General features: G+C 48.6%; 2 protein-coding genes across 8 annotated transcripts in view; one reads left to right on the forward strand and one right to left on the reverse strand.

Moving 5' to 3' along the window:
* UBE2T (ubiquitin conjugating enzyme E2 T) overlaps nucleotides 1-7,864 on the forward strand; it is a 33,452-nt gene extending 25,588 nt beyond the window's left edge. For all 4 annotated transcript variants that reach the window (XM_073319779.1, XM_073319778.1, XM_073319777.1 and 1 more), the window contains exons 5-7: nucleotides 1,386-1,484; nucleotides 1,649-1,732; nucleotides 7,355-7,864. In XM_073319779.1, coding sequence (XP_073175880.1) covers nucleotides 1,386-1,484; nucleotides 1,649-1,732; nucleotides 7,355-7,483 — 312 coding nt within the window. In that variant the 3' untranslated portion in view covers nucleotides 7,484-7,864. The remainder of the gene's footprint in view (nucleotides 1-1,385; nucleotides 1,485-1,648; nucleotides 1,733-7,354) is intronic.
* A 3,038-nt stretch (nucleotides 7,865-10,902) lies between these two features.
* LGR6 (leucine rich repeat containing G protein-coupled receptor 6) overlaps nucleotides 10,903-18,397 on the reverse strand; it is a 205,712-nt gene continuing 198,217 nt past the window's right edge. For all 4 annotated transcript variants that reach the window (XM_073320016.1, XM_073320018.1, XM_073320017.1 and 1 more), the window contains exons 17-18: nucleotides 14,889-14,969; nucleotides 10,903-13,792 (exon numbers count right to left, since the gene is read on the reverse strand). In XM_073320016.1, coding sequence (XP_073176117.1) covers nucleotides 12,555-13,792; nucleotides 14,889-14,969 — 1,319 coding nt within the window. In that variant the 3' untranslated portion in view covers nucleotides 10,903-12,554. The remainder of the gene's footprint in view (nucleotides 13,793-14,888; nucleotides 14,970-18,397) is intronic.

The raw sequence follows: 18,397 nt of genomic DNA on the forward strand, positions 1-18,397 counted from the left end.
TTTACTAACATCCAACCTAAACCTCCCCCACTGCAACTTGAGACCATTACTCCTTGTTCTGTCATCAGCTACCACTGAGAACAGTCTAGATCCATCCTCTTCGGAACCCCCTTTCAGGTAGTTGAAAGCAGCTATCAAATCCCCCCTCATTCTTCTCTTCCACAGACTAAACAATCCCAGTTCCCTCAGCCTCTCCTCAGAAGTCATGTGTTCCAGTTCCCTCATCATTTTTGTTGTCCTCCACTGGACTCTTTCCAATTTTTCCACATCCTTCTTGTAGTGTGGGGCCCAAAACTGGACACAGTACTCCAGATGAGGCCTCACCGATGTCGAATAGAGGGGAATGATCACGTCCCTCGATCTGCTGGCAATGCCCCTATATATACATCCCAAAATGCCATTGGCCTTCTTGGCAACAAGGGCACACTGTTGACTCATATCCAGCTTCTCGTCCACTGTAACCCATAGGTCCTTTTCTGCAGAACTGCTGCCTAGTCTGTCCCTAGTCTGTAGCGGTGCATGGGATTCTTCCATCCTAAGTGCAGGACTCTGCACTTATCCTTGTTGAACCTCATCAGATTTCTTTTGGCCCAATCCTCTAATTTGTCTAGGGCCCTCTGTATCCTATCCCTACCCTCCAGCGTATCTACCCCTCCTTCCAGTTTAGTGTCATCTGCAAACTTGCTGAGAGTGCAATCCACACCATCCTCCAGATCATTTATGAAGATATTGAACAAAACCGGCCGGAGGGCCGACCCTTGGGGCACTCCACTTGATACCGGCTGCCAACTAGACATGAAGCCATTGATCACTACCCATTGAGACGGACAATCTAGCCAACTTTCTATCTACCTTATAGTCCCTTCATCCAGCCCATACTTCTTTAACTTGCTGGCAAGAATACTGTGGGAGACCGTGTCAAAAATCACAGCCTGGATCCTGATACAATACAGATGTAGATGACAGATGACACTGCGGGTCAGTGTCAATTAAATTGGAGTGAGATCTCCTCTGTGTCACTAGAATTGCTCTCTTGAAATGGCCCAAATAGAAGCTCCAGGGCTAATTGGTCTGAGCTCTGTGCCTCTGTCTGTCTGATAAAGGAAGTTAGCACTGTAGCTGTGGTGAATCAAAAGAGTGAGAGCCAGTTTGGTCCTGGAATGTTTTTCTCCTTTGTAGGAGAGGCCATAACCTTATTGGTTTGAGATCCACTAATCTGGCATCAGATGTCTTCCCTGCTTTATAAGCTGACCACCTGGTGGTAACCACGTTATGTACTGCATTGAGGTCTGGAAACTGCAGAGGAAAACTTGTTTTCTGTATGTCAGCTAATGATCAGACTTCTCCCTGTTAAGCTCTGTTTTTATTGTTCTGTTTCTGTGAAGGGTGCATGGAGGCCGTCCCTGAATATCTCCACATTGCTGACCTCCATACAGCTTCTGATGAGCGAGCCTAACCCCGATGACCCCCTTATGGCAGACATAGTATGTACTCTTCTTTTGTTCCCTTGGTACAAATGCGGGAGCATGCAAGTTAGCGCAGAGACTATATGGTACTTGTGCTCACTCTTCTATATAGGGAACTAAGAGTGTTTGCAGGTGCTTGATTAAGTGTCTACCCTCCTTGTCTCTTGCTTTATTATTTCTAGTCCTCGGAGTATAAATACAACAAGGAAGTGTTCATCAGAAATGCCAAACAATGGACTGAGAAGTATGCAAGCCAGCAAAATAGGGTAAGAAATGTACCATGCCTTGACTCTGCTACAAAGGAATTGAGTGTAGTCTAATCTTCACATGTATAATCTTGCTAGTCCTCAGGGAGTAATGTGAGTGACGCAGTTATAGGCATGATTTTCAATGCTGTTCTTTTTTTCTTGCCTCTAACCCACTGACCCCAGTGCATTTTTGGATGTCTATTTCAGGTTCCAATTCCAGTATTTTTTTATTGGGAGTGGATTGCCTGTCTTCATAGAATTGAGTTCCTGGGTTGCCAGGGCTGTGATTGTGCCATAATGTGAACTCTCTGAATTTAACTTCGCTCTTTCAGAAATTTTTGTTAATTCTGTTTAGGTAAACTTTACTTTGTTTCCCTGCCCACGTTGTCATAGCTAGAGATTCCTGTGTAAGTGGCCTCGTATACGCTTAAAGTTTTGCCAGTATAACTAGTGTAGACACGGCTTATACCAGCAAAAGGACTTTTTTGCTGATATAACTGCAGCTAGGTGTACACTATAGACTGCTACTCGGATAACTATGTCAGTTGGGGTGTGAAGAGGCGTGTGTGATCCCTGAGTGACGGAGCTGTGCTGGCAGAAGCCCTACTGTAGATGCAGGTATTCCAGCAAAGCTGCTCTTCTACCAGTATAGTTTTTGTCATTTGTGATGGCGTTGGAGTGGTGGTTTTACCATATATGTAGACCATATTCTGCTGGTGTAGCTGTGTCCACACTAAGTGTGCTTTCTTGGTATGGTATATTGATATTCTTGTACCAGTAAAGTGCTCCTAGTGTAGGCATAGCTTGTGTCTACACTAGGGCTCTTTGCTGGTTATAAAAGCGTTCATTTAAAAAAATCACACCCATAACTGACATTTATTATGCTGGCAACATTTCTAGAGTTTACCTGACCTGTGTCTCAGGTGTGTCCTTCCACTTCCTGTGTCTGCTCTGCATGGACTTACGAAAAGTGTCCTGCGATATTTTTAAGAGTTGGGATCTGCCCCAATGTCCTTGGTCAAAATGTCCCTTCCTATTGTACTTGGTGCTAGCTTTCTGTTTGTGTAATATAAATATACAGTTATATTTGGGAAATGTGAGGTCATATGCAGATTATAGAAGGGGATTATGTCCTTTTAACATGGGGATTGCTCATGACATCTGTCACAGAGTGGCTAGCCCCTGTCACTGAGTAGGTCCAGCTCCCCTATGCCAGAGCAGGTGCTCCCAGCTGAGCCCAGTAAGGGGGCAGAGTTGCACCTGACGCTATAGAGGGAGTTCCACTGAAGGGCTGGCTATGAGAAGGAACTGGCTGATGGAGAGTGAGACAGGAAATTGCAGGAGGCAGGACTGCCAGAATCCCTGTCGAGGGAAGGTATTGAAAGCCTGAGATTCAAAGGATGAGCTGAGAAAATGTTTTTGTTGGTTTGTTTAAGTTTGGGTGTGGCACGGTGTTTTGGCAAGCTGGGGAGAAGCTAGGCACTATGTGTACACACTGAACTGAGGGTCCCTGCCGCAAAGACTTTGCAGTCTGAGTATATATAATGAGAGACAGTGGCTGGATACAAAAATATATGGGGGAGCACAACAAAGTAGTGCCATGATTCTGATTAGAGTAGAAAGCAGAGGACAGACACACCAGCTGCCTAGCCAATGTTACGTGTTTTGTAAGCATTACAAATGTTCTAACCCTATATACAGAGGCGTAGAAGGTGCTGGTCACTCCTCTCTGTGGTTTTAGCATGTGGATAAAACATATAGGGCCTGCTATTCAACCCCTTTCCTTATGTGTAGCTTCTGAAGATGGAGCTAGACATTTTAGATCTCCAACAAATTTATACTAGTCATAATGGACTATGCCTCTAGCTGCCCCAGTGCTGTGGTGACACTCAATGGGGGCAAGGGAGTGGGCTGTCAATGCACTGAAGACTTTCTGCAAGGTGGGTTTCCTTAGTATCGTGTTTGTTTGGGAGAGATCTCTTGTGCTGAAGTGTATTAGTGAAAGGATGAGATGATATAACTAGCCATCTTTCTGCACCCTCACCTGATGGAATGTCATGGTCAGGAGACTTCCCAGAACTCCTTTGGCAACATTAAAAACATTTTCAGATAAAGTATTTACCTGAAGTCCTATTAGCCACCCTAAACGTCGGCTCAGCAGGAGTTCCCTGGGATTTTACTCTTTGAGCAAGCTCCTGTATGTGTACAAGGTTGAGGCCCTCCTAGACCTAGAGTGAAAGGAGTGAGGATAACAGGTCTGTCATAGTGGCGATGGATGAGAAACTGCCTCTTGCACAACATGAGACAAATGGTTGTAGGTGCAGAGTGCTAGGGCAAGTTTATAGAGATGAGGTCTCTTGAGGCAGAACAACATGCAGCCAGCCACTGCCCGTTTCCACATGCTCAGCAAAGAGACTGTTTTAGTATTCTCCCCTGGACACAGTGGGAGGGAGTGGGAGGTTGTGGTGGAAGAGATGCTCTAATTTCTCACCATATCAACTACAGAGAGATCGAAGAGGGCTCCTCAGGGTCTGAGTTTTCCATTGTCCTGTACCTTGTGCTGTCACGTAGGCCAGTGTAAAGTGCTCAGATGGCAGTGTTACTCACTTTGTGCTGCCGTGAATGACTGCACCAGGTGCTGGGCTGTGGAGAATCAGGTCCTAGATGTGTGGAGGAGAGGGAAAAGCAGGGACCCTGTTACTACCCCCCACAACCAGCTGCTAGGATGGATCGTGACTCAGAACTCTTCATAGTGCTTGGTCAGAGAAGTGCAGCAACTGTGGAATAGCTTCTGTTTATTGACCCTTCAACTAAAATGGTTTTAACAAAGGAGTCAAAGGCAGCCTGCAGCCTCAGTTGCTTAGTGTTTCCTTTTTCCACTCAAATATCCAGCAAGCTGTAGAGGAAACAACTAGAATTGTTTTGCAGTTGTAACAGTAGGAGGCACCTGCACCCATGACAATTGTCTGACTTCTGGAAAATAGCTGGGCAGTCTCGTTCCCCAGACTAATGAAAGTTGTTGGTGCTTGTTGTCCAACTTCCCTTCCTCCTGGATAACGCACTTGCCTTGTTCCTCCAGTAGGTGGGGTATTTGGTTTTGTATTCTCTCGGCTTCTTGTGGCAAAGGGGAGACAAATGGGGCCTGATGTCTGACAAATGGGGCCTGATGCTCTGTGCCTGCCCCTGGAATCACTACTTCCACCAGCCCCTGTTCTACTTGGGCCCTGTGCTCAGCTAATCCTGCCATTCCGTCACATTCCCTTTTTGTCTTTCTCCCCCAAGCACCTCTATGGGCACCCTGTACACCCCAAACATGCTCCCTGATCCTGCGTGCCATGGAGTCATTCTGCTATCCCAACACCCCATTTCTTTTGATGATCTCCCCTAACCTGACCACTCTCCTCCCTTAAATTAGTAATTTACATCACATTTTAAAACTATGGGGAACTAACTCTATATAAACAATCAGCCTTGTGACATTACTTTGTGTAAGCCTTGTCCTCCCCATCTGCATCCTTGAGCATTGTCTGTCCCAAAGTTCTGTCTGACTTAAACTGTAAGCTCTTTATGCAGGGATTGTTTTTTTCATTTGAAAGGTCTGTCTCCTATGCATACAGGTCTTGCTTTTGTGCCTGGCACGTCCATTGCAATGTAACTGTCACGGGAGACCGTGAATGGTGCAGGGTAAGGAGATCCCTTGGGTAACAGTCTCTCAGCCCCATAGATAAGAGCAGTTAAAGTATTACTAGAGTGCACACTTGAAGACTGCCTCAACCCCTATCTCAAGGCAAAGGCAAGCAACCAGTTGGGAGGGGGATTGGGAGGAAGGTATAAAACACTAAAAGGCCAAAGAAATGCCTGTCCCTGACCATAGCACCCCTTCACTCCTTACCCCTTCCATGGGGTACAAAAGAGATGGGATGAAGACCCCCAACCCCCCAAAACAGAACATGACCATAAATTGTAAGGGGTGGGACTATGGGCGTGCATCTCAGGTCTAATTATGCCTGCTGAGGAGGGCTGGGACAGGACAGAGGGAAACAAGGCTCTGCGACGTTAGAGTTATGGGACACATGCTTGCTGGAAACTAACCCCAATAAACATTGCATTGCCTGCACTTTGGATTTCTGATCTTCTGCTTTCTGTCTGCGAGACAAGAATCAAGGGAGAGGGTGAAGGGAAAGCCCTCTAACGCTGTAGACAACGGCTTCTTTCACTATGCAAACCTGATTTGTTCCCTGAACACTGTCCATCTTGTGCACTGAATGAGATGGGAGTCCTCAGGAAAAATAGTATGTTATCATGTAAAAGCAGCAAAGAGTCCTGTGGCACCTTATAGACTAACAGACCTATTGGAGCATAAGCTTTCGTGGGTGAATACCCACTTCGTCAGATGCATGTACTGGAAATTTCCATGTGTATGTGATCATGTAAGTAAAGGGGAGGAGGGGAACTTAGGATAGGTCTACACTAGAAAGTTAGATTGACCCAGCTATGTCACTCAGGGATGTGAAAAATTCACACCTCTGAGAGACGTAGTTAAGGTGGCGTAATCGCCAGGGTAGACAGTGCTAGGTTGACAAAATAATTCTTCTATCCACCTAGCTACAGCCTCCCAGAGAGGTGAATTTACTACAGTGACAGAAGAACCCGTTCCATCACTGTAGCAAGTCTCCACACTACAGCTACGCCACTGTAGCATTTCTAGTGTAGACGTAACCTTGTTATGGCTGTGGGGGGGGAAACAACCTTGAAAATGTGACCCAAGTGTGGCCATCTGCCTGAGTGAGAAACAAATAGGTCTCAAATGTGAGCTGCCCCATTTGTCTCATGGGTGATGACCCAGATGCCAGTGATGGTACTTTAAATGAAGACCTAGTTAACTGGGGCTGGTTGACATTTTCATAGGAATATGGTTTTTTGGCACATTTCTTGATTATTTTTTTTAATGAAAATTTCAAAACTATTTAATTGAAATTTTTCATTTTGGTTTTTGAAAACCAATTTTTTGAATTTTTTTGATATTTTTCTTTTCTATCTTTTGTTTGTAATTAAATGTAGTAGAATGAATGTCTAGGGTTTGATTTCTCCCTCCCTTCCCCCCCGCCCCCCAAACTTTTTCCATTTTTTCCTTCACTCTAACTCTTCAGACTTCCTGAATTTTGGGAAAGTTCCAGAGTGGCAGAAGGAAACATAAGAGTGGATGGGACCTCCTGGCTCATCAAGTCCAGTCCCTGCTATCACAGGCAACCCCATCAAATAACGTGGGTCATAAATTTATCAGACTCTGTCTTAACATTAGCTAGGAGCAATGCGGGTGAAGAACCTTTTGGGAGGCTGTTCCAGAACTCACTTCTCTGATGGCTAGAAACCTTCTAATTTTCAGCCTAAATTGGTCAATTTATACACTTTTAGGGTTGGATTTGCATACCGTAGTCTGAAGTGCTTTGAGATATTTCCCCCCACACACTGTGGTATAAATGTGTAAGTCTGGCAGTAATTTTCTAAGAGGAAGTGCTAGTGTGTCTCCAGGAAGCGGACACTCCTTCTAGGGCAGACTTGATCTTCCAAACTGACTGTGAATGTTACAGAAAAGAAAGGTAACCTTTGTTTGAATCATTTGTGTCTCTTATGTACCAGGCTTCCAAAACTCCAGATGAGGAAGTGACCCAATGTGAAGCTAGCACTCCCAAAGAATCTGCCATCTCCCAGAAAAGGAAAGGAAATGATATGAGCAGGAAGGGGAAAAAATCCTGCCTCGATTCATAGAGGTTTTCTGTGTAAATAAACATTTTTATGAATGCGTAACAATGGCAGGTTTCACTTGTCTCCTGCTTGACCTAATACTTGCGATGGCAGGGGGTTTGTTTTCAAATTGAAGTTTTTTTTAATTTTATTTCAGTAGCATTACATGTTTTGTATTCTTGTTTGTCTTGCATTGTTTGTGCCTAAGTATTGTGAAGGAAGGCAGAATTGGGAATAATAAATCAGTCTTATATGTATTAGAGTTCTCTTGTGATGATGGTTATTGTGTGAATGAGAAATTGCTTAACATTGCCCATGGACAGTATATGGCCAGTCTGGCTTTTTTGTTTTTGTGGTTGATGACAGAGTAGAAATTGGAGCACATAATTAAAGGATGTATTTGAATTTGTAAGTAATATTTTGGTGTTTCCCGCCACAATTGAGACATCAGCACACCTGCCTGTAGCAGACACTTCGGTTTCCCTTGTTGGAGTAATAATAGTCAATGATACGTGAGTGTGGACATATTGTATACTCTGTATCTCACCCTTTCCCCAGCCATCTTCCCACCTGTGCAATCAGTAACCAGCTCATAAATCAGAGTTCCACAAACTGAGCAGATGGCTTAACGTTTTGCAGCCCAAACTGGAGCGGAGTCTAGGGGGAGACTTAAACTGGTGTAATTTATACCTTCCAGTCCCTTAGTGCAGATTTGCATCCACTTACCAACTTGTACCTTACACCTCAAGTCTGCATTTGGCCATTGAATGTAAAGGAATCTAAATTTTGGTAATCTTGAAACCCGAGGGGCTGAAAAAGCGTGAGAGCATAGCAAGAAACACAACTACCTGGGCTACGTGAGAAATTGTAATTTAAAGCAGCAACTGCTATTCCTCACTTCCTTCTGACTTCCCAACATGTGTAAGTTTCACCAGCTTCAGTTCCCTTATGCACTAGTGTGTGGGTGCAAAGGAGTCTGTTCGTGGAAGAAGTCTGACTTTCAGAGGTACTGCGATCCTGTTGATTTCAGTTGGAGTTATGGGTGCTGAGCACTTCTGGCAAAGTCCTGAAAATGTCCATCTTACACCACCCCTGAAGTGGGCCGTTAAACTAAATCTGAACTAAGCGGTAGTTTAGTGAATGGAAGCGCTTTGTCACTAGCTTATATTCGGGCTTGTCTGCACTTAAAATATTGTAGTGGCTCAATTCATAGAATATCAGGGTTGGAATGGACCTCAGGAGGTCATCTAGTCCCACCCCCTGGTCAAAGCAGGACCAATCCCCAATTTTTGCCCCAGATCCCTAAATGGCCCCCTCAAGGATTGAACTCTCAACCCTGGGTTTAGCAGGCCAGTGCTCAAACCACTGAGCTATCCCCCCCGCCAATTGCAGTGCTTCAGAGAAGATGCTTCCTTTGCCAATGGCATGTGTTCGGCCGTTGGGGCAGGTAAACCACTTTGCCGAGAGTCAGTAACTCGGGCAGCAAGAGAATTCTCCCGTCAGCCTAGCGCTGTCTACATCAGGGGTTAGGTCGGTTTAACTATGTCTCTTGGGTGTGGATTTTTCACAGCCCTGATCAATGTAAATTATACCGACCTAACTTCCTGGTGTAGGCCAGGCCTCAGAGACAAGAGCCACAGCTCTTAGAAAATTACATATTTAGGCAGGACATACATGTTAAATTGACTTGGCTAATAGCCTTTATGAATAGGAACATGGAATCTGCCACACTGGATCAGACTCATCTAGTTCATTATCCTGTTTTTGATGATACTGTAGGTGTGCCTCCCTAGTGGGCCGTGAAGGCATGTTTGGGGGGATATGGCGAGGCCCAGGCCAGCCCCCACACAGAGAGGGGAGGGAACTGCCCCAGCTCTGCTCTGGCCCCAGCTCCTGCACACTTGGCTGCAACTCCGCTCCTGGCCCTGCCCCCAGCCTTAGCCTTGCCCCCAGCTGTGGCCCCCTTACCCGTCTGTGCCCTCTTCCCCCTCCACGGGAGCTGTATCCCCAGCTCCCAAAAAGTTTAGGGACCACTGTACTAGATGCTTCATTATAATGTCATTGCCCACAAGGGGGTTTCTCTGAAGTGGATGAATGTGCAATTCTTGTGTCTTTGTGCTATTGCTTCTGTATTACCATAATTTCCAGGAGCCCTAGTCATGGAGCAAAACTCACTGTGCTAGGCACTGTACAAACACAGAACAAAAAGGCTAGTAAGTGCGGAATGTTGTTTCTGTATGCTAATTCTGTAACTCGACCTAGCGCTTCACCCACCCCAGAGAAAACAGGTTCCCTTCTCTGGCAACACAGGACAGAGAGAATCTGGGGGAGGAGAGTATGCACGGAAGGACAGAAGAGGTGGAAGGCTGTTTCATGCACAGGGGCAGCATGAAGGGAAACGTGAATCCATGGGCCTAATTCTGCAACGCCTCCTGTTGAAATGAATGGGAGCTCGATGGAGAAAGGAGGGGTGCTTGCAGCAGCCGGGGCTGAGTGCAAAGAGATGAGGCAGTGACAGGCACATGGAGGAATGGAGTGAGTGGCGGAGGAGAGGTTGGGCAGGGCCTTCAAAGTCAACTTATCCTCTGAGGAGAGAGTTGAATGAGATTGGATTTTTAAAAGAGAACAGTTGCCTGGAACTAGTCTGTTAACTTCTAGGCCTAACCTTCATGTCTTTGCCTACCTGAAACTCAGCAGTGAAGTTGGGACTTGAACATGTTAAATTCTTAGGCCTTTGCTCTCCCAGAAGCTGCAGGGAGCCCCTCCAGCCCCTCCATTCAGGCTCGGAGTATAGGCAGCAGGGGGCCTAAAGCCTTTGCTTCAGTGACCCCCTTCCCCTCACCCCCAAACAGAGTACTAGTAATAGTTGCATCCAAATATTTCCTACACAGCTCAACAGGAGTTTGCTTCTCCAGTAGGGACTGAAGGTGGGCGACAGGGCACAGCCCAGCCTGCACCAATTCTGAGGTAGTGAGTGACACGAATGTGTGGAAGTCAGTTACCTCCCCTCACTTGAGTGCTTGCTCATGCACGAAGTCCTACTGAACAATTAAAAGGTGGTTCTACTCCGAACTGCCTTGGGGATCTCTGCGTCAATGAATCCAGAGCAAATGGGTTCAGTGAGTGAGGCTAGCAGGATGTTTTTTTCCTACTGCCAGCCTCACTCACTCCAGGGCTTGCCTGTGTTACAGAATGCAGAAGCTTTATTAGATGCACAGAGTGAGCCCAGTTTGGCTCTCGGGCCTTGTCTATATTACATCCATATCACAGACGCAAAATGGAGTTGGCCAAGTCCAAAGGGTTCTGTCTCAGACGGTGTTGGTTTTGCCTTCTCTTCTGTACCCCCAAAAGCTTATTTGCTGAGATGCTAATGTTAATGATACCTAACCAACCAGTCATGGCTTTTTAACCCTGTTCTGTGGGAAAACTGCAGCACTTTAAACTTATTTTAAAATTACAATTTATTTTTCTATAGCGTCTTTCATACAGGATGCTTTACAGTTCATATACACAAACAGGGTGAAGGAATGGTCAGCAGGGCAGGGAAACTGGTTATATATAAATATACACATAATATACACACGCACGCATGCTGGATATTATATATGGCATCATATATACATACAATAACATATACATGGTGTATTAAAGGCATTACATCCAATTCAGAGTTTCTCTTAGTACAGGCATGTGACAGATGGATGTGTCCATGGTTTGTATTTGATAGAGGGTAGAATTAATGTTAAAAATAAATGATCAGAATGATATTAATCTGGTGTCCTTTAAAAGCAGACTGTGCTTGACGCAGACTAACACCTCCAGTAAGACAATATCCCAGAGCATGGTGGCTGATCATGTTAACACTGATTCAGGAGAACAAATGGCAGGCAGCCCAGAGAGTGGGAGACGATGCATATTTCGGCTAATAAAGAACTGGGGAAAAAAGATCTGGAAGGGTTTATCCATAGAAGCACGGAGGCCCAGAGCCTCAAATGTATTTAGGGGGCCTACTGCCCATTGAGACCAATGAGAGTTAGCTGCCTACGTGCCTTTGAGGATCTGGACGCTAGAGTAAGCAATCACAAAGCTGTCCCAGCCCTTTAAAGGGAGTCGGGCTCAGCCATGCCTGTGACGGGTCAGCTACTTGCCTGCAGATCCCGCCTGGCAGGGGAGCAGACGGCCCTATTCGTTATTAGTTCCAGTGGGAAGGGGTCGAAGGGCTGTGAGAGTGCCGCTGGAAGGCTGGCACTGTGGAAGGGTGGTTGTCTCCTCTAGTAGGCCCTGGAGAAAGGCAAATGCGAGGCCCCAAATTAACGGCCGCTTTTGAAAACGTTGCCCTTCATTCCCTCCCTTGGTTTCCCCAGCTGCGTAACGGGGAAGGCAGAGTTCTGACTCCCCTCCCAGAGCACGGCGGTGCTCACCGGAGGGTGTCTGTAAAGTGTCCTGCGAAGCCTGAGGATTCTCCCACCTGCCGTGGGGTTGCAATGGGTTTTTGCTGCCACTGCTGTGGGTGCTGCCTGGTGCCACTTCACTCCCACCTGCTCCACTCCCTCGCCCATCCTCTTCCAGGACACGCGACCAGCAGGACTAAGTGTGGGCCAGCATCACAGCTTGTAGGGTCAGAGGGCAGCAAGCCTGGCAAGAGCTCCGGCTCCACCACAGAGGCTAGGGGGTCACTCCCTTGTGGGGGGGAGGAATCTCCCTGGACTAGAAGCATTTTGGTTCCTTACCTGCAGGTCCTTCCTGCTCTGTGACTTGGTATGCTAGGAGTCTGTCTAGGGAAATCCCAGGATGGGGAGTCTCTCTCGCTCTCTTTCTGGGCTCAGGGGGTCCCCTGTTATGCAGGGGCAGAGGGGACACAGTGTTTCTTTGTGCGTTCGTGCACTTGTATCCTGCCATGAAAGCCCTGAGCCCTTGGGATGGCGACTAATCTGCGCTGCCAGGCATTGCTCTGCCTGTTGCCCAGGGTTATGATGTGATGGGGGCATGTCGATGCCTGACATAGATCAGCCTGCGTCTCGTCCCCCCAAGGCTGGGGGAGCTCTTGTTTGGCTCATTTGATGAGGGGCTGCCTGCGTGGCCGGTTGCGGGGTGTTTATAAGTGAGACGTGAAGGACGGTGCGGGCAGAGAGGGGAAGAAGCTGACCTGGAGGCCGCTGCTGGCTGGATCCCTGCTTTCCGAGGAAATCAGCAGCTCGTCGTCGGTCAGGCAGGGGTGGCGGGCAGAGTAGCCACTCTCTTGCCCCTTGGCACCCATCCTCTGCTGGCAGGGGATGAGCGTCACCGAGGGGAAGCTGTAGGCATCCAGGACCGGGTGCACACCCAAGGCGTCGGGCACCTCAAATATGTGATCGGCGTCCGAGAAGGTCACTAGAGCCTGGGTGGAGTCGTATGAGCTCTTCTCCATGTTATCTGAGGCGTACGACTGGGGGCAGCTGCCCTTGGTCTGGCCCCTGTGCCGAAGCAGGCGCAGGTCGTCTCGGAAGTGGGGGTTGAAGAGCAGATAAAGCAGGGGGTTCAAGCAGGCAGGTAAGGGCAGCACCACCAGCAGGACCGACTTGATGACCTCTGGGGTGATGAGGAAGAGGTTGAGCATGGAGGAGAAGGTGAGGAAGGCTACTGGGCAGTAGAGGAGACAGTTGGTGAAGATCAGCCAGGCCACATGCTTGATCATGGCACAGTCCCAGAGGGTGTCGAACTCCCCTTTCAGCAGGCTGCAGTAGAGCCGGATGTAGGTGCCCGTGATGATCAGGAAGCAGAGGGTGTTCCCCATCACCAGGGCCACCATGAAGCCCAGGGTGGAGGATTCCCCGTCGGGGACGGGGGACGGGAGGCAGAGCGGGGACGCACCATACTCCCCCACGGAGAAGAGCGGCAAGGCTGCCGCTGCACAGGACAGCATCAGGCAGCCCAGCGTGGCGGCTTTGACGCTAATGAAGGAAGGTGACTTCCCACACAGCCGGAAGCAGGAGACTGAAACGCTGCACTGCACGGTGGCCAGCGTCAGCAGGAGGATGGCGGCCTCTGAGGCGAAGACGGACAGGAAGCCCGTGGCCCTGCAGCCCGCCCCCGTCTCCCACCTGGCCCCGTACTTGGCAAACTGTCCGTAGGTCAGGGCGTCGACGACAGCCAGCATGCTGCAGTAGACGCCCGTCAGCATATTGGCCCCGGCTATGGAGCCGATGACGAACTTGACTGGCGAGAGGTAGCTGGGCGAGGCGAAGACGGCCAGGCTGACCAGCCCATTGCAGAGCACTGAGACCAGCGCGATGGCCCAGACCCCCAGGCGGATGATCCAGCTCTCAAACAACTGATTGCAAGGCTTGAAGGGACCTGCAAGGAAACGAGGCCCAACATCATCAACCCTACTGTTGCGTCGCTGATACGGCACGTCGGCCTGATCCCAGCCAGGGCTTGACCCAGCTGGTCCCACTCCTGTTCAGCGCTACCAAGCAGAAGTGGGTCAGAACAAATGCCCTAGACCCGCTCGAGGGCACCTCTGACCCAGGAAACGTTCCAAGGGCCCTGTGCTTCCAGTGTTACCCCTGAGGTCTGCCCCAATGTCCTCTCCCCCCAGCTGTCTAAGGGGCTCTGGTGCTGCCCAGTGGATAAGAGCACACTGTGTATAAGGAGGAGGTGAACATTGCTGAGCAGGTCAGGGAGTGCAGAAGCAGGGAGGGCTGTGCTGGCATCTGTGTGCATGGGCTGGGATGTGTGGCTTGAATGTCAGCCCTTTACTCTGAATTCATAAGTTTATGGAAGGGATGGTGTGATGAGACTGTCTACAATGGCATGGAGCCGGTCTGCGATGGCTAGCAGCAAATATCTCCACCAGCCAGAGACGGGACACTGAGTTACTACAGAGGATTCTTTCCCAGGTGTCTGCCTGGTGGGTCTTGCCCACATGCCCACATGCTAACTGATCACCATATTTGGGGCTGGGAAGGAATTTCCCCCTGGAAGTTCAAGACTAGCTTCTGCAAAGCAACCCACATGTGCGGGAGCCTTGGGTGAACATGTGAAGCACTGGCTGCTCTGTGTGGTACCAGGGTAGGTGGTTTGGCCTGCAGTTTCCTATGCTAGTGTGTGATGGGGCCAATCCAGTCCCCTCTTCTGCTAGAACATACAGCCTTCCTAGGCATGGGTCCTAGTGCAGGGAAAGGCTGGAAGTGGGAGGAGCTCTGTAGAAGGATGGGGCTGCCATGAGTCCTCCCTCTCCACCTGGGAGGGCACTAGCTCCATGGCTTCAGCCTGGGAAAGAGGAATCCCACTGCTGCCCCCAGGACCCAGCCTGGATTCTGGTCTACGTGTGTATGTAGCAAATGGTGGGATGTAGGGGGAAGGACGTGGGAGTCAGCTGCATTAGAAGAGCCTCGAGTCTTATTTCTGTGCTTTAGAGGAGGGGGTCTCCCCTCAGTGTGCTGCTCACCAGGGCTGGGTGTGCACTGGATGGTGGGGTGCAACTTTGACTCCTCAAACTCCAGCTGGAAGTCGTCCATGTCCAGGTCATCTAGGCAGGAAAAGGAAAAAGGGAAAATGAGCTCAGAACAGAACACTGCAGGGACACAAGTTCAGTGCCAGGCCGGTGCCGGGAGCTTTTCAAAGGTTACAAGGCCAGAAGGGAGCACTGTGATCATCCAGTCCGACCTCCTGCTTAGAACAGGCCACAGACCTGCCCTGAGTTAATTCCTGTTTGAACTAGAGCAGATCTTCTAGAAAAACATCCTGTCTTGATTTAGCAGTCGCCCATGTTGGAGAACCACACCATGATCCTTGGTAAGTTATCATTACTCTTAAAAATTTACATCTTATTTCGAGTCTGAATTTATCTAGCTTCAACTTCCAGCCATTGGACGTTTTAGACCTTTGTCTGTTAGACTGAAGAGCCTGTTATTAAATATTTTCTCACCATGTAGGTACTCACAGACTGATCAAATCACCCCTGAACCTTCTCTTTGTTAAGCGAAATAGATTGAACTCCTTGAGTCTCTCATCATAAGGCAGGTTCTCCAACTCTTTAATCATTCTCGTGGCTCTTCGAACCCTCTCCCACTGCCTGTGTTTGTGAGATCAACCTGCACAATTAAAAGGGATGTTGCGGTCTTGCTTGCCCTTTGTGTTGCGGGTAGAGGGTGCATGCCCCTGGAGAACGCTGTTGGGTTGGCAGGGAAGCCAGCCCCTCACCATTTTAAAAACGAGTCTCACAATATTTGATGTTTTAATTAAAGCCCCAGGTCCCAGAATCATGCGATTACATGGGCATCTCAGCTTGCCTTAAAAAGAAAGTGGATGTTCCTAGCCCTCTTGGTAACAGAGAAAAGCCTGAAAATGTGACCCAGGAGTGTCAGCTCCATGGGGCAGGGTCCATCTTTTTGTTCTGCCTTTGTACAGCACCTAGCACAAGTGTTATTGTTGTACGCCTGGAGCATCTAGGTGCCCTAGTCCTGGGGCAGGATGATACAAAAGGTGGTCCCTGCCCAAAGAGCTGACCATCTAAATATGGTGGGGTCTTGACCCATGCCTATGTGCTACGGTAATACGCATTAATAACGATAGTAACCTAAAGACTCAAACTGGAAGGTAAAGACAAAGAGCCCAAAGTTTGTTTATTTATTTAAAATCTCACAATGTTTTGGGGCCCGGCTCCCCATTTTTGATCATTTGGAGTTGGTCCTGTTGAATTTTGCCAACGGAAACCTTTGCGGGTTTTGAAGTTGGGCAACAGCGTGAGCCAGTGGATTCTGATCTCAGCTGGGCCACTGTAAATATGAAGCTGGTTGGATCGGTCTTGGTTGCACACAGGTGTAAATAACCTCCGAGTCTGGCTTGCTGTGTGCTCCTCTGCAACTGCACCCTGACCACAACTCATGGGCTGTCTTGGAGGAGCAGAAAGAGACTCCCGTGCTGGATGGAGCAGCACCTGAGAGGGAGTGTGTTTGTGTGTATGGGGGGCGGGTGTGTGTGTGTGTGTGTGTGTGATAGAATGCAGCTGTAGTCTCTATGTTCGCACCCTGAGGGCCAGGTCTATTCCTGGTGTAAGAATCAGGTGCCTGTGGTCTAATCCAAGACCTGCTTTTCTCCATTGTCCCTCACATATCAATGGCATCTGGCCCCAAATAACCCAGTTGATTGCTGCTAATCCTTAGCTATGGAAACACCAAAACCAGGGTGAGTTCTCCCATTGCACCACCACAATGCACAGCGCCAGCTGAGGGGCTGCCGTGGCTGCACACCCTGGCTTGGATCCCTTGTGGGGGTTCTCAGCACCCCTGCTTGGGAGCTTCTCACCACAGCCCACGTTTCCTGCCTTGTAGGTCTCGGGGAGACTCTTCAGCCAAGCCCCTAGGGCTAGATCTGCAGAGATGGGCTCCTCCACCTGAGGGCAGTGGGGTGGGGGAGGTTGTGGATGGGGGTGGCTGCACAATGCAAGAAGCAACCATTGCTGGTTGCAGAGGCCATGGCCAAGGGAACATAGGGCCAGACTTACAAAGGTATTTAATTGCCTAGAGATGCAGATACTCACCTAATAGGATTTAGTAAAGGGCCTAAACACCTTAGGGACCCAACCCAATAGGCACCTAACCTGCTTAGGAACTTTTGACCATCCCACTAGGGTACCTGCCTGCATCTTCAAGTTCCTAAACCCTTTGTAACATTTAGCCAAGAGTATTATTTAATAATAATAATAATGATAAATAACGTGCTGCCTTCAGCACCTCCCGACAGATTCTGTGGCCTTCTTGGTTTCAGGAAGTCTTGGAAAAAACTTTTCATCTGTTTGCCCAAGCATTAAAATATCACTGCTGCTCTGGAGTCTGGCAAGAAAACACCCAGAGTGGGGTGGAAAATATTTCCTCCCTTGCACTTTACAGTCTCATAAACCCATCGAGTCTTCTTCTGCTCTCAGGCCCTGGCACACTGTGTCTTGATCCCCTGACACTGGAAGCCTTCAGTTTCTCTGGCCCAGCTCTTTCCTGTTTGGGAACGTTGCTGTACGAAAGGCCTCGACGGCTTTGCATTTAACAGATGCTCCATACTGCAAGATGGTCCTGGGCCAGGGCAACCCCAACCAAGGCAGGAAATGTAAACTGGGAGTTCCTCTCCTCATTGGGAACATGGGCACACGTCAGCTGGGGAAGCGCTGGAATAAATGAGCTATTCCTCAGTGAGTGGGAATATTCTAACAGTGCCCAGCTGTGTTCTAGCAGGGCAGGTTGCCTTAGTTTTGTAACATCCCCATATGTGTTTATTTGGACTCTGCTAAGGGGCCTACAGGCCTCTGGGCATGGGCGCTGAGAAGGTCACCCACCGGCCTCATGGCTGGATGGGCTGATCCCAGGAGCCTGGAAGCACAGCGTTGGGGCGCTAATCCGTAGAGCAGAGGGCAGAGCTAACGAAGAGTGACGCTCTCTTCGATATTTCTCACTCCGTATAGATCTTGTTTTCTGCCATAACCAGGGTTCTCACACCTCATAATTTATGAATAATGTTATGAAGGAAAGGCACCCTGGCAAGGAGCTGCATTGCTTTCCTACGGTAGCCACATTACAGCTCCGAGCATGTCAGCAACTGGGATAGAAGAGGCTGTGTTGCCCAGCTGTCTAGACAGATGATCTTCTGCTGTTTGTTTAGCTTGAGGTGCTAAAAGCGTAAGCTAGGCAATATGTCTGGAAAAGGCGCATATTCCCATAAACATCCTTTAGTCAAAACAACGCAAGTACACAAAGAAGCACCATGTGTTCTCTTTGAAACTGGTGGCAAAACTCCGATTGACCTCCATGGGAGCAGGGTCGGAGATGATGCAGGACGCATGCAGAATCCATTACAAGTGGGAATAAAAAGCCAGTCTGTGTTTTATGTGTGACTGTCGCAGATGCAAAGTGCCACTCAGGCAGAAGTGAGCTACCCGGTCCAATCATTCACTGGGAACAGGAATTT

Source organism: Lepidochelys kempii, chromosome 21 (assembly GCF_965140265.1).
Source record: "Lepidochelys kempii isolate rLepKem1 chromosome 21, rLepKem1.hap2, whole genome shotgun sequence".
Taxonomy (NCBI): Eukaryota; Metazoa; Chordata; order Testudines; family Cheloniidae; genus Lepidochelys; species Lepidochelys kempii.